At 39.6% G+C, this 23,689-nt stretch overlaps 1 protein-coding gene across 1 annotated transcript in view; it reads right to left on the bottom strand.

Moving 5' to 3' along the window:
* Positions 1-1,587: 1,587 nt before the first annotated feature.
* The window catches only part of fer1l4 (fer-1 like family member 4), an 88,059-nt gene continuing 65,957 nt past the window's right edge, over positions 1,588-23,689 (bottom strand). The window contains 20 exon segments of the mRNA XM_079681568.1: positions 1,588-2,099; positions 2,322-2,422; positions 2,601-2,896; positions 3,262-3,385; positions 3,944-4,061; positions 4,446-4,544; positions 4,634-4,719; positions 4,809-4,990; positions 8,559-8,713; positions 9,631-9,801; positions 10,198-10,325; positions 10,808-10,927; positions 11,603-11,737; positions 13,752-13,855; positions 14,066-14,111; positions 17,554-17,670; positions 17,793-17,899; positions 20,228-20,402; positions 21,124-21,285; positions 21,512-21,622. Of these exon segments, the coding sequence (XP_079537694.1) occupies positions 1,919-2,099; positions 2,322-2,422; positions 2,601-2,896; positions 3,262-3,385; positions 3,944-4,061; positions 4,446-4,544; positions 4,634-4,719; positions 4,809-4,990; positions 8,559-8,713; positions 9,631-9,801; positions 10,198-10,325; positions 10,808-10,927; positions 11,603-11,737; positions 13,752-13,855; positions 14,066-14,111; positions 17,554-17,670; positions 17,793-17,899; positions 20,228-20,402; positions 21,124-21,285; positions 21,512-21,622 (2,718 nt within the window). The 3' untranslated portion in view covers positions 1,588-1,918.

The raw sequence follows: 23,689 nt of genomic DNA, 5'->3' as shown, positions 1-23,689 counted from the left end.
AGGATTCATTTGATAATATTTTAAATTTTATTTTTGAATAATTATTTTGTTTTTTACTTTGAAAAAAACCATTTAATATTAATTTTATATATTAAAAAAAGTCAAAAGTCAAAAGTCTGCACAACAGCAGCGTTTGTGAGGCTGAACTTGGACGGAGATTTTAGCTAAATGCTATGCCGATATTAATCAGGTTATGTCCACCTTCTTGCTTTATATATAAATATATTTCCAACAAATAATATATTGTTCCTATTTTTGAACTTATGGACCATAACATGTTTATGTTGTTTACTTGTGTGATATTCTTTTAAACGTAATGATCATTTTTTTTATTCTGCTTCCCTGGAATTATGCAAATAAAAAAACATTAATCTAGAACTTTACCATGTAACATTTGTATAAGGCAATAAACCAAAAGTAGAGCAGAGGATGATGGGAATGATATTAGTTTTGCAGGTTTTTGGATGTCAATAAAAGGTATAGACACAATATGAAAAGTTACTACATATCCTTTGTGTAATAAAGTCGTTTCCTTTTTCTCATCAAATGTGCAATACTAATGAATAAACCTACTTGCACTTCATACAGACAATCATCTTCTTCATAAATGTATTTAATTCATGTCATGCCATCTTATATCCTATATTGTCATTTTATACTATTTATTTTACATCTAGGGGTTACACTTATGACAACTACTGCCTTGAGCTCTGGCCCAATACATTTTAGTTTTATTTACCAACATTTGTTTAATAGGCTACATTCATCCCGAGGGAGACATGAATGTCGGAAACAAATTCCATAGCCATCCAATCGTTTTTGAGACATTTCATCTAATTCCCCAAATGTAAACCTTATGGCACCCTTAGACAAAAGTTCAGAGGGTTTATCCTCTGGGGAACATGAATGTCTGTACAGAAATATAACGTAATCCATCCAAAAGTTGTTGAGGCATTTTGGTTTGGATGGGGGTCAATCGTCTGATATTATTTCCCCTCTGGTCTCTGAGGCAATGACCCAGAGTTTGTTTCAGTGTTATCATCAGAGGAAACATTTAGAGCACTTTTCTATAAACAAACCCTTTCTAACTTCCTGTTCATTAGCCTGAAGACCATTTCTCTCAAAATGTATTTTATTAGGAGAAGTTAGTTTGTTGGCTCTGCTTCCATGATATATCTTGATTTCTTGATATCAATTAAACATGTGATTTAACTAAGTGTTGTACGCAGGAGGTAAGTACCTAATATGAATATTAAAGAGAACTGCTCTTAAATTGAATTGTTCTTGAACCTAGCAAAGAATAAAACGCTTTTGAAATGAAGTCCCACTACAGAGAAGTGGAGGGACCTAGTGGACAAGTCAAATAAATGGTGCAATTTACATTGAAAATTAGGGGCATACAGATTTTCAATGTGGCAAATATTACATTTGTATCTGGTCAACATGCTCAAGAGGGAGCACAGTTTGATTTTCTTTCTTTTTTGTGTGTTTTTTCTCTGTTGTCTAATAATTCTAATAATATTCAGCTAACGTTCATATTGAACAAACTGGTAGAGATTAGAATATGAAATTCAGTCTGAGTCAGTGCAAAGTTAAACATTTTTTTCATTTTTATTAACTTATTTACCTTCAACATATAAAATGTAATCAACAAAAATAGAGTTTTATACAAGATAATTATATTTTTTTTTTTTTGAGTGCGGCGCGGCACACTGTCTTCAATTTACATGATATAAATATGTGTATTAAAATTTGCAGTAATTTGTGTCTATATAAATGAGGATGCTGGGTAATGTAGTGCAGTCAGCGTACAGTAAACATAATAAATCATGAGTTTAACTGATCAGACTAAGTAGTGAATGCGATGTACAAGTAACATGTAATGTAGATCAGTCCAGGAAACCTGAGACAGTCTTCTTCATCCTTTGATGATGATGGAGGCGATCTGCTGCGGCAGCGTGTAGATGATGAGCCCGAGGAAGAGCGTGAGGATGGCGAGGATGACCAGAGCAATGATGAACTTCTTAAACTTCTTCCAGATGAGGAAGATAAAGGTCTTCATCGGGTTGACGAACCAGGTGAAGCTGATCGAGGGACGACTGCAGGAGAGGACAGGAAACAGTTTAACAGTTTTATTATTGTGTGTGTGTGTGTGTGTGTGTGTGTGTGTGTGTGTGTGTGTGTGTGTGTGTGTGTGTGTGTGTGTGTGTGTGTGTGTGTGTGTGTGTGTGTGTGTGTGTGTGTGTGTGTGTGTGTGTGTGTGTGTGTGTGTGTGTGTGTGTGGGTGTGTGTGCGTGCGTGCATGCGTGTGTATCTCATACTTTGGTTTGTCCAGAGGCTCTGGCTCTTTGCGGGCCCGTCCCACAGGGTTAGCCTCCGCCTGCTCCAATGTTACCAGTTGCAACTCTGCCTCCACCTTCCCCTAAACACACATATATAAATTCAATAACTCAACAAAAATATATAAATTAGATTATGTAAGTGGAAAACCAGATCAAATCAAGAATTCTGATTCAAATCTGTACTGCTAATTTTAAGCCTTAATTCCTGCCTTTGTGGAATAGCATTAGCATTATTAGCATATTGTTGTTTTCTCGTACCATTAGCAGGAACGTGCTGCCGCTGCTGTCGGTGAACTGGATGTCCTCCTGTCTCATGGCACTCCTTTTGTCCTTCTTCTTCTTCTTTCCTTTTTTCTTGGCCTCCTCCTTCTCCTTCTCCTCCCTCTCGAAGTCCTCGGCTGTCTTCTGGCGGATCAGTGGCCACCAGCCCTTCATCTTCTTGGCGCGGAAGATGGAGAATCGAGGGCTGGCCCGATCCTTCGCCATCGCGATCGTACACTTAGTGGAGGACTTTGCCGACCGCACCATGTCGTTCAGACGCAACTCTATGGAGCCTGAAGGAGAAAGGATGATGAGGATGAGGATAAGTTGTAGTTTTTCAGAAGACATGGTTGTCATATCAAAATAATTAGCTCTGTAATGATATGGTGAAAATGCTTTTAACCAACTTTTCCCCTGAAAATGAAGAAAAAACTCGGTCTATGTAAAGAACACACTGAAATGAATTTAAAGGCTCAGTCCACCACAAATAAAAAAAACTTCTAATTGTTGTTTGAACTGAGATCTTTGTGTTGCTCACAGTATTAGTTTTTGTTTACATTCATTTAATCTGTCTTTCATTATACTGTAAGCCTATTTCAGGAAAGGTACATTTGAAAACATTCTAGACATTATAGTCTTTTCCGTTGGGGTTTCTCACCCAGAAAGTCATTGGCAGCGATGCGGTCGTAGTCCCAGACCTGCAGCGTCAGAACGGCCGGCTGTCGAAACTCTGACGCCTCCAGAGAGAAGAAGGACTCCTTCTTCTTAAACACCACCTCTTTCTGCCGGGTGAGAGGAGGAGATGTACTCATCATAACACCCAGATCATTTTTTTTTTTTTTTACAGGGACCACTTTGGAAATATGTCTTAAGTTTTGCTTGAAATTGTAAAGTATCAAGCATCCTCTTCACTGAGTGGAATATGATCATAACATTTACTGGATATCTTGAACAAACATTGATATTTTGCGTGGACGACGGAAACGTGACCCTAAAGTTCTAGGATAAACTGTTCAATTCATTATTAAATAATCAAACCAAAGAGGAAACAAGTGTTTTTGTTTCAGCTTATTTAATGGTTTGTTTGTTTAATGCATTTCTCATTTTTAATCATTGTTAACCTAATGCCGTTGGGTTGTGGACTGTCCTGATAAAACAGCACATACGAAAACATGCCCTTGGATACTGTGAAATTATTATGGATGATTTCACAATTCTTTGACTTTAAGATAATTTATTTACGCCAGAGCAGGTTGCTATAATCATCAGATTCAGAAGAGAAGTCCTCCATCAGCAGGTGTCTCCAGGTGCATCATGTACTTATATCATTTATTTTGTACCTCTGTAGGAAGGTAGTCGAAGCGAAAGACAAATCTCCAGTTGAAGTTTCCTTCTCCAGTCAGAGAGCTAAAGTGGACGTCAGTCTCCTGTTTTTCCCCGTCGAGTCCTTTTATCCAGCTGCACGCAGAACAGATCAGAATAAAGCACTTAAAAGCAGGAGGACATCAAATATATATAATTCACTGCACCATTATCAGTTCAAAGTCAGGGCATGAGAGCCATTATAACTGCTCTTTAGTTACCAACAACACTCTGAAGTCACCAATAATCTCACTGCCCATTTTATATGAAGCTCGTTTGCAAATTTTAAACAATAATATCTGATTTAAATATGGGCTTAACAGGAGCACCAACACAGCAATTGCTTCACAGTGCGAAAGTACTTTTCTTTTTTGTAGTATTTGTGCAGGTTAAGTGGCAGCAAAAGCCGCACATTTGAGAACTGTCATAAAAAATATATCCTTGACAACCCTTCATAATTATCTTGTGTGTGAATCTAACCCTTTCACGTAGATGTCGGAGGACGGGATGCCGGTGAACGGGTTCACATCGTCCAGAAAGACGTCGTCGGTGTTCCATATGATCACTCGCAGCTCGTACCTGTTGCCAGGAAACGACAAGAGAGGTTAAACACTGTATCTCCTTCTCAACTCATTCAGACTCTATTTGACTTTACTGTGTTGACTTACTGTTCAGGTAGGCGTGGTTTGATGTCAACAGGGGGCGGAGCAGGGACATCATTAGGAAACATGTCCACCCACATATGAAGGTAACCCTGCAACACACACACACACATTGGCTATTAAATATATGAATTACATGTTAATAATTGGGTTTGTTGTGACTGTAGTTCTGGTTGTTTACCTGTGGCAGTCCAGGTTTATCTTGGCTCAGCAGAGACCTGATCTCCACGTGCTCTGGCACCAGAGGGACGGCTCCAGGGAGGAACTCGTTCATCTCCCCCCAGCGCTGCAGCACGCTCAGGGCCGCGTGCTCCTCTATCTCTGCCTCCTCCTCTGGAGACCGCTGGTTCTTCTTCAGCAGACCTGACAACAACAACAACAGCTGCTATGTAAGACTCTATTGTAACTGGAGGCTGCTGCAGAATGAGGGAAGCAGTAGAGCTGCTCCATGAATGAATGCTAATAAATCCGAAATAGGCTTTTGCAAGACAGTTTTTTTTAATGGGTGCCTGATTAGGTTCCTGAAATAAGGACTGTGGTTAACACAAGATTAAGATTTTCATGTTTTGCTCTAAGACATAAAGCATAAGTTAACTAGCTAGCTAGCTAATTATAATACTTCTACAGGCCCTCTTAAAGTTCCCATATTATACTATATTAGATATATTATGGGGCCATATCTATACAAAACATGCCTATGAAGTGTTTTGCTAAAAATACCAAACAGATCAACCGTTGTAGCATGCCTCATACCCCTCTATTCAAGCCCTGTTACTGAAGTGCTGATTCTGGGTCTGGCCCTTTGAATGTAACCGAGCTGCTACTGGCCACGCCCCTTTGGATCTGCTGCTGGCCACGCCCCTTTGGAGCGTCCACATGCAACTAGTGAGCTCTGTGACGAGAAGGCTGATAACTCAACAGATTCTTAGCTAAATGCTGCCGTGATTGAACGCCATATTAAGTTCCAAACCACATCAAGGTTTATTTCTGAAACAATATGGAGCTCAAAGGCTTCCTCTCCCGCGGGTTTACCACAAGGTGACTTTTACATCCGGCTTCTTTACAAATACTCTCTCCAGTACAGCGTTTGCTCTGAGTTTTAGCGATGTTTGCTAATGTAAACACAGACCATATGTGACCTGCTCCATCGAAATCAGTCGCATTAGGCGCTTTCACACCGGAGTAGCCTACTTTTCCCCGTACTTTTCCCGTTTAGTTCCGATAGTTCCTGGGATTTTGTTTTCACACCAAAAAGAGAACTTAGTTCATGAGAACTTTTACCCTCTTTTTAGTGCCTGCTAGAGAGGTGGTACTTTCATGGGGAGAAAAAAGTTCCAATTTCTGATTGGCTGGGCGAATTGCAAACCACGCCCCGTAAAGCTCGGAAAAGTGTTTTAAAGCCGCCATTGTATTTGCTGGCATTAGCATTATTAGCATTATCCCCGCGCACCAACGCAGAGAGAATAACTTATGGGAGCACAAAAAAAAAAGTGGGAGTGGTGGAGTGATGAGGAGGTGTCAGCGTTCTGGCGATTTACTCGGAAGGCTTCAGTACTACCACTGAAGCCAGTCCCCAACTCCGGGGACTTCCGGCCGGGGACTTCGGGTGGCAGTATACGCCATGAAGTTGTTTGCGGCATGCCAGTAAACCAAAAGCAGGAGAAGAAGAAGTGATGTCAGCAGCTTCATTTGCCTAATCCTCCCCCAGGGAACTTATTCCGGTGTGATCGGCACTTAGTTCCATGGGGGGTACTAAGTGCTGGGAACTAAGCGCTGGGAACTAAGTACGGCAAAGTAGGCTACTTGGTGTGAAAGCGGCTATTGACCCGAAGACACATTTTGAGTTGTATACACTGTTGGAAAGAGGAGATTCCTAGCTTTCTAATGATATCATGATTGTTTTTGTACTCCAAATATTAAGCAAAATATGTCACATTATATAATGACTGTCACCGAGTCATCATTTTGAGAAAAAGGCCTTCAAAGTGTCCTCTTCTCTGGAATCCATCGATCTGATTGATTATTAGCGGAGCAAACTAAATACTACGGAGGGAAGATATTTTCGTTTGGATTACTGGTCTGGGAGAAGCTCGCGAGTGTTTGTTTGTGTATATACGTGTGTGTGTTTGTGTGTGTATACGTGTGTGTGTGTTTGTGTGTGTGTTTGTGTCATTTTGGTTTGTGTGTATTGTGTTTGTTTCCCGGGGAAAACACTCACGAGAAACACCGGCTGTTGTTATGCCTACTGTGACGTCAAGTTACTCCATTCTCCGCATGTAATTATGCCGCTACAAGCTTCAAAGTTGTATTTATCATCTGAATTTGCCGAAACAAGTTTAATATTCTGAAAGCCAAGACTTTGTTTAATTGAGTAGCGAGGGAGAGCAGTCATCTTCCCTTTACAAGCTTCAAACATTTATTTATCGTGTGATTTTGGAAGTAAAAGTTTCATATACTGAAAGCTAGGGGTGTAACGGTATCCGTATTTGTCCCGTACCGTCACGGTTCGGACGTCACCGTTCGGCACATGCAGTCACAGCCGCCCTTAAACAACAAATGAAGAACAAGAAGAAACACAACAACAAAACGAACAAAATACAAGAAGAAGAAAAGTTAGTATGGCGATTTCAGATAACACACAGGAGCTAGAAGACCCACCTGCTTCTTTTAAATCACCTATGTGGGAACATTTCTGGTTCCCTGTGGACTACAATAACGATTGAGTGCGAGTGGTGGATCGGACGTGGACGGTGTGTTGGCGTTGTTAGACGCGGTGCGGTATGCTAATGGTAACACATGCCACACATGCTAAATCATATCAGAAGGCATCACCCAGATTTGCCAATCAACGGAGCCCGGCAAAAGACAACAGCAGTTCAACAGCTTATCCCCGCTGTTTTTAAGAAGCCAATAGACATGAAAGCCGTGAGACCAAAATCAAAACCTGAAGCTATTGGCATATATATTTCAACGGCTACGCGCTCTTGAAACAATTTCTTATTATTTATGATGTAATATTTTCAAGACATTCTTTTTAGTTGTACAGCTTATTGAACCTTTTTGTTTGACATCAGCCATTATAGATCATCTGGGCATCTGAGTGTGTGGGGTACTGTTTGTGGTTTGTTTTTAACAAACGTTTTGTGTAATACAGTTAATTATTCAAAATGTTAGAGTTCCTTATTTTTAAACTGAAACTTGCACTACTGTTCAAAAATAAATAACCCGTACCGAACCCGTACCGAACTGTGACCCCCAAACCGAGGTACGTACCGAACCGTGAATTCTGTGAACCGTTACACCCCTACTGAAAGCCAATACTTTGTTTATTTAAAATAAAAATAAAACACCCGAACACCGAAAAACTATTTTTTTACGCAAATCCATGTTTAATTTCAAATGAGCCGTTGCGACTTCCGACTGATTTTGATAGAGCGGGTCACATATTACTTCCAAAACACGTCATGCATTTCCGGTATGACGTCATGACCGCAGCAAATCTTGATCAGCTCCGTTGTACCCCCGTTTTATGAGATGTCGGTACGGAGGTTTTATTTTCTGACACTTTGTGAGTTCCCTGACACACCGGGGACACATATTTATGTATAAAAGACATCAAAAAGTGCATTTTGCATAATAGATGACCTTTAAAGGTGGTTGCTAACAATTTTCTAAATGAGACAACAGATGTTGTCTAGGCTAGGGCATTAAACGCCATCACGACTTTACAGCCTGGTGAATTTACTATTTTATTTTACTATTCAAGATTCCAGATTCAAAGGCTTTATTGTCATGTGCACATTAGCTATACAGTGTAGTTATGGCAATGACAATCTTAAGTCCCAAGCCCCTCAACAATGCAAAATAGTATAGGACAGTGTAGTAGTAGTCTGTCTGTCCGTCTGTCCGTCCGTCCGTCCGTCCGTCCTACCTTCAGGTATTGCGTCAGATGGGATCTTGAAGATTTTGTTGAGGACTTTGACCTCTGAGGTCCTGTACTCTGGAGACAGGATGCCGTTGTTGCTGCAGAGCTCAGCCAAAACAGCGGACGGCCTTTTAGCATCGCGCCACACATTGTAACCATCACTGCAGAGAGACAGTCCAGAAGAGGGACACACAGAAGACATTTACACTTTCCCAAGGGGATATCGGAAGTACAGTATATCCTTTCTTTTATAAGAAGCAGGTACAATACTGATGTTAATCAACTTTTAAATTGTTATGTGCAGCCTTAACTAATGTAGTTATACCTAATTTCACCCCCCAAGAGAAATAAAGTATTCTTATTCCGATTGGTAGTACAGTATCACTTTACAATAAGACTACCCTTATAAAGGATTCATAAAGGGTTTATAATTAGGTTATTAATTAGGTTGTAAACACTTTATTAATCATTAAGAACCATTTATAAACCAGTTCTAACATACATCGACACAGGCTCACTATTTGGCAAGATGACTAAGCCTTATATTGGCTGTTAGTGACTCATCAATAGATGGTGATGTGTTTCACCCTTTACAATAAGGCTTCCTTTTGGTTATAAATGTTAGTAACTTATAAATAAATGGTCCTAAAGAGATGTCAAGAAACATCAAGATGGATGGGGGGGAATCAACTCAGTGAACAACAGATACCAAGGACGCTGGCTGATGAAGAAGACGAAGTAAGCTAAGTAGCCAGGCTTAGCAGTACAGATAAATGTGGGCTCACTATTTGGCAAGCAACCGGTCACAGTTGCCCTGTTTATCCCATGTCTTATAAAAGCTTATTAATTATTTTATATAGTGTTCACAACCTAATTAATAAATGAATTACTAACTATTCGTAAACCCTTTATAAGGGTAGTCTTATTGTAAAGTAGTACCGGTAGTACTGTACTCCAATGTTTTTTTAGTATAAATATTCCTACTATTGGTACCTATTGGTTGACATTTCACAGTTTTTACACCAACATTGTTTATGTTGCAGTTCTGAGAAAACTGTGGTGCAGTTGTGGTACTCACGTGTCGTAATAAAGGGCAAGGGCGCAGGACGGCCGGTGGCGGCTATAGAACCGGTTCTCCAGGTCCACCCGCGTCTCACCAATCATGTCATCAGCGCCGATAAGATCGTGGTCCATCACCGTGACGACCAACTCCGTCTCCAGTGGAAAAGAAACTGTGAGCTCAAACACCCTGAAAGACAGTTTCAGACAGATTTTGGTCAAATGAACAACGACACAGTCAAGTGGACTCCTCTACTTAACCTCAAACTAACCACACACTTTGACATTACAAACCTAAACAATTTTTTTCTGTCACTAGCCAGAGTATTACAATATTTTCAGTTACCTAAAACAACAGTTGGGTGAACACAAAAAGCCAGTGTCCATGTTGACTACGCCTAAAAATAAATGTTTTCATTGAATGAAACTAAACGTAATTGTTTTCAATCAATTTATAGTCCACTAAGACTTGACTAAAAGGAAACTAAGAACTTTGGCTGAGGACTAAGACTAAATAACACAATGAACACAACGACAGACAGTCAGAACGTAAAGCACAGGTGCAGGTGGACAGACAGGTACTTACTCTCCGAACGTTGGGTTCAGCTGTTTGGGGATGTATCGATCGACGGTGTCCAGACTCTGCTTTCCGGCTCGGACCACCAGGTACGGGTCGGCCTTACCGTTGGGGTCGGTGGGAGCCAGAGTGGTGGCCTGGAGGAAAGGAACAGAGACGGTAAAACACTAACTTTTCCTTTTTAACAATAACTACCAGATAATACATTGGTCAAGGACGAGATGATGACATCTCAGACGTTCCTATCTATATTTACAAGCAATACTGTTGACAAAAAAAGATGGGACTTTAATGTTGTCTACAAATAAAAGAGAAAGAGAAAAAAGATATTAAAAGAAAAAACCGTATCCTGTGTCATTTGATAACTATTCAGTGTGAGACTTTGTCTGTGAAAATGTTAACTTTTGCTGTTCTGTATGCAGTAGATGCAGCGTCTTCAATACTGACCCAGAGACATGAATTAATGATAACAACTATATGTAGTTCATACAGAGGCATCCGTATTAAGTTGAGATTGCTTAAGTCTCCTTGAATTGATCTCAAAGTCTGTGTAAAGGAGATTTTCAAGTGAATTAGAGACAGAGACATAATAAGGATGGGCAGAGAGACCTGCATTTACCTTGACGATGTAGACTCGGACAAGGACTTTGATTGGAGAGTTTTTGGGGATCCCGTTAGTGATCTGACATTTTGTGTCTTCTTCATCTCCAGAATCAATCGGGTAAACCAGGAAGGAGCCCTGAGAATGGAAAGCATGGGGAAATTAACACTTCTCTGCAGGGCTATTTGGAAAAAAGAATGCTAATGTTGAAATCGAACCTTACATCACCTGAATGCTGCGTTGCTTTGCTTTTTTGGTTTTGAATACATTGATTCTGCAGAGTTACAAATTAAGATGGCTACACTTATATTAATAATATTTTACTATTTGTATAATTAAATTTAAGTTGTGGCATTTGCAGGATGCCTATGACTTTTCTTTTCCAAACATTTGCAATAAGTCCGGAGCATGGTGAAGTCAGAGTCGAACATATTGAAAATTAACTGATGTAATAATTTCCCCATTTTACAACATGTCTGTCAATAAAGAAAATATTCAGTTTCTTTCCATATTTGTCAGTGTTTATCCTTTCAGAAACATTCTCACTGCAGTCAAAAACTGTTAGCGCTCCTGCTTGCCGCACAAAGGGATGCATAGGTTACAAGTTATGTTACTGAAGAAAGTTGATTTAAAGCTAACCAGTTTTATCTGAATGAATGACATTAGGATTTCGTTTGAATATGACAACAGACACTCAAAGCTTCATTTGTAAAAAAATTCAACATAAGTTTTGAATGTTAAAATATGACATTCAGTTGAGCCCTACTTCTCTGTAAAGTGACAGTCAGAAACACAGCCATACAACCACAGTACCTTGTATTTTCCCATAAGCCTCTCCTCTTCATCCTCCTCGTCACCCTCGATGCTCGCTCTGCCTTTATACAGCGGGAAGATCTGCAGCCAGTCCTGAAACTGACTGAAATCTGACTCCAGATCACCTCCGTACAGCTGAACACAAACAGAGGCAGCGTTTAATAATGAGTACTCAAGTTCTGTCTTTAACAGGAAAGTAAATTGAGGATAAGTAGCAGAAAATCGTTTTGGGTTTGGATTGTCTTTCCATGGTCCATTTTGGCTCATATCCTAACGTTTTCTCGACAGCAAATCTTTTTGTCTTGGCAGCTTCTTTGAGTAGGAAACCGTGCAATGGTTTGTGTGGATGTATAGAAAGCTTTCTAGCTTATTTTTGGCTCATTTTAAAAGGTGATGTTTAGGAGAGGTATGAACTTCCACAATACCTTGCAACATAAAAACATTCCAACATAGTCGCTCACGATTATCACTACAGTTGTAGTATGGACTCAGAATACCTTTATTCTTCCCACAGAGGGGAAATTGACTCCTTTATTCACATGATTTAGAACAATGTATAAAACGGTGTATTTAAAATGATCTTTATGGTTATTGTTCTTCAGGTAGGCAGCCATTAAAGGTGGCCTATTATGGTTTTTGTGGTTTTCCCTTTCCTGTATTGTGTTAGAAAGGTTTCTGTGCATGTAAATGGCCTACAAAGACTAAAATCCCAAAGTGCCCTCCAGATGGAGTTTTTCTCCCACACACTCCCCCCCCTGCCTGAAACACCGTCATTGGACTCCTTTGTTTTCTTCTGTAACATAGTGACATCACTATATATAATTCACGCTTCTACTGGCAGGCGCTCCAACACATTGAAACGCTAAGCACAAATTCCAAATATATGAGCCTGATATGAACATAAGATGTCCTTTTTAAGGCCAAGATTCACTCCCTTTTGAGCTCTATTTTGGTCTCCACCAACTCCTGAGAAAACTTGTCTTGTTAGTAACTTAATGTTTGATTTTCTTCATTGGTTAATCTTTAACTATATAACTTTATCCGTCTGCAACTTTGTTCCTGACAGGTAGTGAACATTAACTGTATAAAATAGGTTATGTAAGTGGAGTTTATTCAAGCTTATTTAATGAAAACACCTGCCTGTTGCTGCTGACACACTGACAACTCCGGTAGTCCCTAAACCATACAGTAAATGAGCTAAAAACTAAACTAGGAGCTACAGTATAAGAGAGTAAAAAAACCTCTGTAGAGCTGCAGAGTTACCATACACACATTAGATTTGCATAACACATTTGATTCAATGTCTTTGGTTGCAGGGCCGGCCCTGACCAATTTGCTGCCCTAGGCAAGATTTTAGCTGGCGACCCCCCCCTGCACGGTTGTGGCATGACCACCAAAACAGAAAGATACGGACACAAGATGTGTGCAAATATATTTAGTATCCTATCTATTTGAACATGATTTAAGTGGGAGGGGGGGGGTGGACCTCACGTCCTCTAGGGGGATGCGGCGGGAGGATTTTTTTTTTTTTATATTGAAGTTAAAAGAATCAATCTGGTGCACTTTGAGAGCAACATTAAGAGATCTATGGATACATCTCTCAACACCCATATGAAACAGAACTGTAAGCTGATTTTCTTTTTATTTATGGTAATTTTACAAATCACTCCCCTTTTAAACTGTATTCTTGTTTATTAATAACAACTTTTTTTTACTGTCATATAGTATTTCATACTACTACTTTTGTATAACTATAATGATCATATAAAGGTGTGCCTTTACCTCACTGAGCTGAGGTTATCAGAGCCTCTCAGTCTTTCAGGAGAGAGCTCTCTAAAGCTCTCCCCCCTGCGGCCGCTTACACAGTCAATTCCAATGTTAATAAAAGCTGTATACGTTTTTTGGGAGTTTGATTTATTTTAAATGAACACAAATACAAAATTAAAACCTATAATTGCACACTAAAAAATTAATAATATTTTTTTCATTTCTAACTTCTTTTTTTTGCGCCCCCCATAGATTGATGTGCCCTTACCATTCGCCTGTACTGCCTATGCCAAAGGCCGGCCCTGTTTGGTTGCAATACATTGTGTTTTATTGCTGACAGACTGAACTTTAAACTGTGAATCTCAGTAACCTAACCTCCCACCTTTAATGTGGCAATGTTTTTGCGTTTCGGAGGCTCGATCTCCACTACCACCATATCTTCCTCCTCCTCTTCTTCGATGTTTGCCATGGTCAGATTGCCTGCCTCTGAACCAAAAGAAAACAACACAATCAACACTAACAAACACAACTATATTAACATTGTTTACATAATTATTTTTGGGTTGTTCATTTTGTAGTTTGCTATCTTATTGTTCAGAATTTTGTTCAGCTATAGGTGCTTGGAAATATTTCAAACAAATGAGCAAAATACACTTTAATTGTGACTATATTAATAAGTAGGAGTTGAAACTGTACCGTTCTCTGCATGTTCCTCCATCTCCTCCTCCTCCCTCTTAGCAGCCTGCACACAGAAAACACATCAGATATGATGAGTATAATTCAACAAGTCCTCCAACTCATACGACCAAATGGGCCGATTGTTCAGGCCCTTATTAAAACCAAATATTGTTTGTTCAAGAGCTTAATACGTCCTATAATTACGTTTTAAAGTTTTCGCCCTCTAGTGCTCCCGTTGAATGCTAATGTTACAGATGGTCGTTTACAGATAGATATTACGAAGATGATTTGAGGTATGCGGCAGCCTACATGTAAAGTTACGGGTTGAAAACAGTATTTCCGGTATCAACGTTTTCATAATAAAACCAATGATCAAATGATTTAACAGTTATATCTGCAGTACTCATACACTAAAAAACATCTGTTTATCCTTGTTAATTATACGACACTTATTGGTTTAAATTGTGTACAATGCTATTGTGTTTTTCCCATAGGTTTTTCTCTTTCGATTCTGAGAGACACCTTTCTTTTTTCAAAGGTTTTAATAGGCTAAAACATTGATTGTTTTAGCCGCAATGCGTGTCGGGATATGGTGTTCACACGATATGAAATCGGCAAAACATTTTTTTTCAAATAAAATAATACTTTATTCTGAGTGTTCTTGCTTTTCTCTTTGGAAGTCATCACATGACGGCATTGTAATACACGGTTCGACTGCATTAAATATTACATATCTGCCGTAGATATTTATTTATAGAGCCCTGATCAGAAGGCCTTTTGACAAACTGTAAGAAATGCCGCCAAAACTGAATACGTGACGTGGATCATAAATATATTAGCAATTAAACAACATCTTCCATTTCTTTTCACACAATACGTTTCCTTTCAGTATCAACACTAATTCGGCTGACTTTTATATTTGATCCAATTGGCAGATTGGTTATATTTACACCATAAAGGTGCACAGCTGATAGAGAGGGATTTTTTTGTAGTTTTTAAAGATATTATTTAGTGAACTAAGATTTTTTTTAAATATTGAAGTTAAAAGCATCAATCTGGTGCACTTTGAGAGCAACATTAAGAGATCTATGGATACATCTCTCAACACCCAGATGAAACACAACTGTAAGCAGATGTTCTTTTTCTTTATGGATATTTTACAAATCAATCCCCTTTCAAACTGTATTCTCGTTTTACTGCCATATAGTATTTCATAACTGTTTTTCCTTTATTCTCTTATATTTTTTATAACTATAATGATCATATGAAGGTGTGCCGCGGAAATAATCTTTTGAATAATTTGTGACCAAACCGTTTGAGACCCACTGAGATAACTTAGACTAAAGTTAACTATCTAAACACTCAGAGAGTGTTTTAGCTCACCTGAGCCTCTCAGTCTGAGAGGAGAGCTCTCCTCCAGCTTGTTGTGGAACAAACAGCTCCGTATGTCCGTTAGTGCAGCTAGCTAACCAGATGCTAACAACACGGTCCCTGCTGGCACCGGTCCCTCTCTCTCTCTCTCTCTCTCTCTCTCTCTCTCTCTCTCTCTCTCTCTCTCTCTCTCTCTCTCTCTCCCTCTCTCACACACACTAAATGCGCTATTTCCGCACACACACACACACACACACACACACGCACGCACGCACGCACGCACGCACACACACACACACACACACACACACACACACACATGCACATAATGTTCATATTCAGTCTCCTGATTTTAAATGGGAATCAAATAATTTGAGTGTTCCCAAAGCACCGGTGTTCTGAAGTTTGTGTGGGACAACTCTACTGTTGCACAGTTTATACTGTAGAAACTATGTTGAGGACAAGGTATTTGGACGTTTTGGAAGATTCATAGCTAACCACACTGAAGATTATGGATTACCCCCCCCCCCCCCCCCCCCCCTCTAACATCACCAAAAGTCATGATTTAAGGGGTCTTTTCTCAAAATGTTCTTCCGGGGGAGCATCCCCCCGGACCCCCCTAGTATGGTTTGGTCACCATTTCCATAGCCCCACTAAAATATTTCCCACCAGAAGCCACAACCTAAACCTCCACCTAAACCTCCACTTCTAATTGTGGGGAATACGAAAACGTCTTATAAAGAGACGTGCCATAGAACATGTTGCGAAACACACAAAAGCCAGCATGTGTAGTTCTGGGGGGGGGGGGATCCAATTCCAGTTTTGGAAAGTCTGCCTTGGTGCCATTCCATTTCACAGAGCTGTGTGACGCTCAGCGTAACCTTGTCGCACTGCCACTCCAACATCCAATCACAGGGCATGATGACTAATCACGGGGTTTGTAAAGCAAGGGCGGATGTTGTAGTCCCAAACGATAGCTGGGATTCTGGGTAGTGTAGTGTCTTCGGAAACTGTAGTGTCTAAACTCCGAAAAAACTATTTGTTTCTCTGAATCGAAGGTTAAAAACACAAAAGCATTGTACACAATTTAAACCAATCAATATTGTGTAATTAACAAGGATAAACTGATGTTTTTTAGTTTAGAGTGATGCAGATATCAATGTGTAATCATTTGACAGTGAGGGGAATATATCCGGTTTTATTATGACAACTTCGAGAGTGGAAAAACTGTTTTCACCCACGCTAACTTTACATGGAAGCTGCGTACACGTTATCCTGGCGAGACCTCAAATCATCTTCGTAATATCTGTCAAACTATAGATCCTACACATCGACTGGACGTGGATTCTAAGAGTACAATATACACTTCTCGCTAGAAATCGAATCAAAAAGCATTTTAATGGCGAAAATATTCCACAATTTAGGATTTTCCAGAGAGGGTTATTTGTGAATAAACGTCCCTCCGGAGCGTTTGCAATGAACGGGCCGGGAGCATGTTGTTTTTTACACTGAGCACCTCTAGTGGTCGTGTAAGAAACAACATACACTTTAAAACGTGTCTCTGGGTCGTAGTAAGGGCATGAACAATCTGCCTTTATGGTAGTTTTTTGTAGGAGGACAGGCTGGTATAACTATGAATTATCTTCTTAAAGTGTGTCATTTAATAGATACATGTATTCTATGTAATAAAACAAAAAAAACGTTGTTGTAATTTTCCTAATTCTACTTTATTGATCTGTCTTGTTTTTGGACAGTTGTTAAAAAATGTTAGTTATGTAATTTGATCGTTTTATTGTAACAATGCGGTCACATAACCAATTTTGTTGTCTGAATTCAGGTTATCTCATCATATTAACTCATACTGTATTTAAAAGAACCACAACAAAATTAAGTTTTGACCACGTCCATTCTCCATGCACATTGCATATTTAATTCTACAGGAGTTGCTTGCATTTTGACTTCCTTACTATAGTGACATCTTAAATGTATTTTACATTTGATTCAGCTGACGCTTTTATTCAATGTCTGTGTGAAGTCAAAACAGGTGTGTTTTTATTCTACAACGGAATATGTGTATATCTTCTGCAGTCCTGACTAACCCATGTTTTCACACAGACAGGTAAATAATGCCTCACCTCTCTCTCCATCTCCTCCACAGAAGCGTAGTATTTGGACCACCAGTCCAGCTCCTCCTTCTCCGGCGTTTCCTCCTCCAGCTCCTCGGCTTTCTTCATCAGCTTCTTCAGAGGAGCCTGAAGGGGTTTATTCAAATTAACTCATTATTTAATCCTTTATGGCTGAATCTAGGTAGAAATGTGTCTTGGTTCCATGTCATTAAACACAAAGATGAGGAGATTATTGTACGCACATTTACCAGCTTCATGGGGTTTAAGGGGATCTTTGACTGTTTGATTGACAGGTTGCTGAGTCCCATACGGGTCACTGCATTCAGAGGGTCCATCTTCCTTGTATTCTGCCTCACTGGAGAGAGAATAAGATAAATGATGTTGATAAATGTTTCCATAAAAACTTTCAATTGAATATGAACGCTAAAGAGCATAGCTTGAGAAACATCCAATCATAGAGCTTCAGAAGTAGTCTTGTGGCTGATGGTGGGGGGAAGTAATATATACATTTTTGTAGAGAAATTGATACGAGAACTTGGCGGAAAAATACAATGCGAGGAAAAAAAGAAATATAACTAATATTATAAATAAACTACACAATTAAACATTGGCACAATAATGTCGTTAAGAAAAACGCAGAACTTGGAATCAAAACATGTTAAGGTCAATTTCGGATCAATTCCACTGAAAATAACCATGTTCTAACACTACATAATTGGTGAATTGCAGAATAATGAGCATTTTAAGGGACAACAGTCCTGTGAAACTTTGATTATCTCCACATATTGTACATTAAACAATGTGATTAAACAAATAACTCCTACTATTTAGTTGAAACTACTATTGTATTATGAATATTTATTTATTTATTTGACAGACACAGAGCACAGATTGGAAGCTGTACAAAAGTTTGCTATAATGTAATTTAGTCGCTGGGAAGCAAACAACAAATGAAATTAGATAAACGTACAGTGTAAAAGCACAAATAAAAGGCGTTACATAACATTTGTTACGTACACTGTAAAATATTACCATGTTTTCACAATATTTAGCTGTAATATTTTACAATGAATTACTGTTTTACCACTTTACAGTCTTTACCTGTAATGTTCACAATATAATACTGTAATTTTGAATTTCACAGTGAAATCAATACAGGCACAGTTAATTACTGTGAATGTACAGGATCAATGATTACCAGGATTTCACAACATGTTACTGTATTATTTCACAGTAAAATACTTTATTCAGACCATCGTCTGTGATAACACAACAAATTAAAGGATTTTCTTGCTTTTATCGCTCTTGCTGGCTTTAAATACTAATTTCTTTCTTTGGTGCAGGTTTTACTTAAATTGAAAGGGGCACCGCGGCATGTGCCTTAAAATAAACGATGCAACATATAAATCTATGTAAAATTGAAATTGTTGTCTTGGCTTAGTGTTTTCAGGTGCTTCCTGGGCATTAATCCTGAGACGGGCTCGAAAGCCAAAAAGAGGCATGGCAATTTCAACCCCCATGTCAGCACATTCTTCAGAAGGATTGTTGACTTTGAGTGGATGTCTGTGTATGTGTTAAGTGCTCCCCTCCTTGTTTTCTGCACCTGGTCTGCCCCTGGCTCCGCCTCTGCCCAGGTGTTCCAAATTCCACTCAGCCGTGTATTTATAAAGAGAAGCTGGAGGAGAAGGATGTCTCGCCTATCCTAATGCCGAGAGACACTCTCCTTAGAATACCTCTTACCTCTGGCCATATTTTTACAGATGTGTTTATGTTTAGCCTGGAGGACCTGGTAGTCCAGTTTTCGCAGCTTTATTTTGTTTCCCACAGGGTTTATATTTGATTTCTGGTTAGGGGGGGGGAGCTCTGGGTCCTACGGTCCATGGTGTGGCTGGCTCGGGTTCCCTCCTTCTGTTTGTTCCTTTTGGCCAGTCCTCCAGACCTATTTTTGTTTCCCGTTTTGCTTGTGTGAGCAAACGGCTGATTATCAATAAATGCTCGTTACCAAGTACCGGTTATTGCGTGTATTCTTTCATGTTGCGGGTCTCAACACGAGCCACTACTGCGGAGTAGAGGTTGGGGCCGTAACAACATGTCCAAGACACTGTGAAATGTACTTTGTACTTCAATGGAGTAATACAAAGTTAAAATGGGCATTTTATTTGTTTTTCTTTGTTGATTTAGCTGATTGAATTGTGTAGTTATGGTAAAATCCCAGTTAACTAGTCAAATTTACAATATATTATCGTATTATTTACATTTGTATATTCACAGTAAATTACTGGCTACTGTGTTGCATCACTTCTACAGTAATAGTGTGAAAATACAGATAATTACTGTAATCTATGTACAGCAAGGTACCATAATACCACAGCTCTGTACTGCTATATCACAGTAATTCCATGGGCATGGCAACTGTAAAGTCACATTATTTAGTTGTACTTTTATTCTAATTTACTGTAAAATATCTACAGTAAATTACTGTGAAATATTTACAGTCAATTACTGTGAAATATTTACAGTAAATTACTGTGAAATACATGCAACTAGTAGCCAGTAATTTACTGTAATTTTACAGCCAAACATTTTACAGTGTATACAACACATTTTAAACAAAATTGTGTTCAAAACCAATGACTCCAATCACCTCATGGACTTCCTCCATTACTTCTTTCACAGCTCTCACCTTTTGGTTTTGGCTCGTCATCTTCCTCCTCTTCCTCCCCCCCAAGCTCTCGCGGGGCGTAGTCCATGAGGCTCTGGACCACGTGGGTCCCCACCAGAGCCATCCGACCAAAGGCCCGATGCTCCACCACGAACACCGTCAGAGGGGGGTGGAGGTAGGCCTGCTCCGGCAGCTCCTGGATGGAATATTTACAGGAAGAGGAAGGAGGAGGTTAGCTCTGCTTTGTACGGACTGGATACACTAGGGCAGCGGTCCCATATTAAAACATTTAAAATAAATCACATCCCATGTATTTTGCAAACCACTTTTCCTTGACCTAATGTACAACCCAAATAATAGTTAATTGCCAAGGATGGTATTTAAATACACAACTGAATATAAGAAGGAAATGTTTGTAACATCGAGAATGGTGTCTCTACTCCAGTCCTCTCATATTTTGAGACATGCATCCAAATAACGAGTATGATTTTCTGGAAATTATTGTCATAACGTGTTCAGTTGTTTGTGTGTTTTCAAGAATGACGGAATGGTGTGTTGCTGGTTGCTTTGAATGTCGCTACTGCAAGGGATTGTGGGACATCATTATCTCTAGAGTTACAGCAGGGGGCCACAACATATTAGTTTTAGGTTTTGAAAGTTGTTCTTTCTTTAAAAAAATGTAATATGTCCAAAAATATGCATGAAAAAGGATCTGACATATTATTAGTGAAGACGAATCAAGCTATTGTTTATAAAAAAAAACAGGAACAAGAATGGCCAATAAATACCTCATTGTAGGCGTAATTCAAAATGCTTCTGGGTCATTTCACTCAGTAATGAACCTTTCTAAACAAAATACATTATTGGAGTGTGAAAAGCTTAAACAGTTTTCAGTAACCATCACTACTTTGACTGACCACATCTATATAGCGGACCAGCTCTTTGAAGTTGGGGTGAGTGCTGTAGCTCTCGATCTCCTCAGAATCCAGCTGTCGCCCTGCACACTCCACCCTCACCAGGGGGCGCTCCACCTCAAAAAGCTGCACTCGCTTCAGGTCCCGCAGACCCCAGAACAGCACCTCAACACACACACAAACAAACACAGTGACTTCACAGATCAAAGTCAGAAAAACACTTGAATATAATCGGTGTGTGTGTGTGTGTGTGTGTGTGTGTGTGTGTGTGTGTGTGTGTGTGTGTGTGTGTGTGTGTGTGTGTGTGTGTGTGTGTGTGTGTGTGTGTGTGTGTGTGTGTGTGTGTGTGTGTGTGTGTGTGTGTGTGTGTGTGTGTGTGTGTGTGTGGTACCTCAATCCTAAAGGTCTTCAGGACAGGCCGGACACCCTCTGGGATGTTGTAATATCTCTGCTCCTGCAGGTAGGTCAGCTCCTGAGGGTCCACGCTGCTGGGGACGCAGGGCTGCAGGGGGGATATGTTTCACCAGTTCACTATCTAGATTAATTCATGCACACTACTTTTTGGTTTTCTTGTTAAAGGATCATTCCATGTTTTGTACAACTCTTCATCGTGCCTATCCCACTAATTTAATATCAGCAGTTTGTGTTTATATGATCTTAACCACTTAGGAAGTCAAACATCTAATTGGTGAAAACGTTTATATCCCTAAATGGACATGAAAATGTAAGGCAAGGCAAGGCAGGCAAGTTTATTTATATAGCACCTTTCAACACAAGGCAATTCAAAGTCAGTGGCGTTTTCTCCTAGAGGCCAAGGGAAGTCAGGCTTCCCCTGTTTTTTCGGATTGTTGTTATAATTTTAATAAATAAATAAAAAACACTTCGTTTAGTTTCGGAAATTCTTTGTTGTGTGTTGCTGCCGGCCCGTCTCTCCCCCATTCTCATTGAGTATTTTACAAAGAGTGAAACAGCGCCCCTCTAGATGTTATGGTGAAACAGTAGATTGCACTCTCTGTTGCGAGAGGAGGCCAGCCGAAATTTGCTTCCCTTGGTGAAAAAAATGGAGGGATTGACCAATCAGATGAGGCTCACGTCATGCCCCTGCCAATCTGTGATTGGTCAGGGCCATGCCAAGGGAAGCCAGAGGCGGCTTGCCTCACAATCCAATCAAATCGCATCAATTTAGTGGTGCAGTGACGCGTTCCAAAAAGCGGAAGTAAGCTGCGCCCGGTTTCCCTCGACAAAATAGCAATGGGATTTCTCCATAGGATTTTGGAAAATAGCTCGAAAAAAGGTCAGTGGAAAACGAACCTGTTAGGTAAATGCAGGTTTTGTTCAGTCGGATAATATCCACATGTCTACCCTACTTTTATAATTTTCGAATCATAAATCTAATCGATAGAAGATAGATAGCGTCACTGCACCACTCTCACCGCCGTTAGAAAGTAGCAAGCAACTGAAGCAAGTGCAATTATGGAGGGTGGAGATTTGGAGTATTTAATCAAAAAAATTGTACTAAACTTCCGCTGCAGCAGCAACAACAAATACAATCTGATGACAGGCCAATGCCCAAACTGGAGCTGTGTACAGCGAGGAACAAAGGAGCGAACCGGACGTAAAACGTTAAAGGTCTCCTGATTTAGTTTGTGAATGAATGCTTATTAGAGTTTCGGCTGGAGAGTGCGTGCGGACCTGTCGGTCAGATAACAGGCGTGTGTAAGTCCTGCATCTGTATGATACAAATGTGTGTAAAATTATACCGGGCGCTGTAATCACTCATCTGGTTACGTTATTACATTGACCACCACACCCCCCCCCCACCCCAAAAGAAAGGACGTATTATTGGCATCCCCTAATTTTTTTCCCACGCCTCGCTACTGTTCAAAGTGCTTTACAAAAAATGAAAGACATTAAGAAAATTGCATTTAAAATTAGTCATTAAAAAGAAAAGATAATAAAATAAACATTAAAAGAAAAAATACATGGATAAAAGTTACAGTGCCGTTTAAGATGTGAATAGTTCAATTAAAAGCAGCGACAAAAAGAAAAGTCTTCAGCCTGGATTTAAAAGTAGTAAGAGTTGCAGCGGACCTGCAGGTTTCTGGGAGTTTGTTGCAGATATTTGGAGCATAATAACTGAACGCTACTTTACCATGTTTAGTTCTGACTCTGGGGACAGAAAGCTGACCAGTCCCTGAAGACCTGAGAGATCTGTATGGTTCATAATTTAGCGGGAGGTCAGAAATGTATTTTGGGCCTAAACCATTCAAAGCTTTATAAACCAGCAGCAATATTTTTGAAATATATTCTTTGACATACAGGAAGCCAGTGTAAAGACTTCAGAACAGGAGTGATGTGATCCACTTTCTTAGTGTTAGTGAGGACTCGAGCAGCAGCGTTCTGAATTAGCTGCAGCTTTCAAATGGATTTTTTAGTGAGACCTGTGAAGACACCATTACAGTAGTCCAGTCTACTGAAGATAAAAGCATGGACAAGTTTTTCCAAGTCCTGCTGTGACATCAGTCTTTTAATTCTAGATATATTCTTTAGGTGATAGTAGGCTGATTTA

Source organism: Notothenia rossii, assembly GCF_949606895.1.
Source record: "Notothenia rossii genome assembly, chromosome: 5".
NCBI classification, from domain to species: Eukaryota; Metazoa; Chordata; class Actinopteri; order Perciformes; family Nototheniidae; genus Notothenia; species Notothenia rossii.
This window is presented reverse-complemented; position numbering and strand designations above follow the sequence as displayed.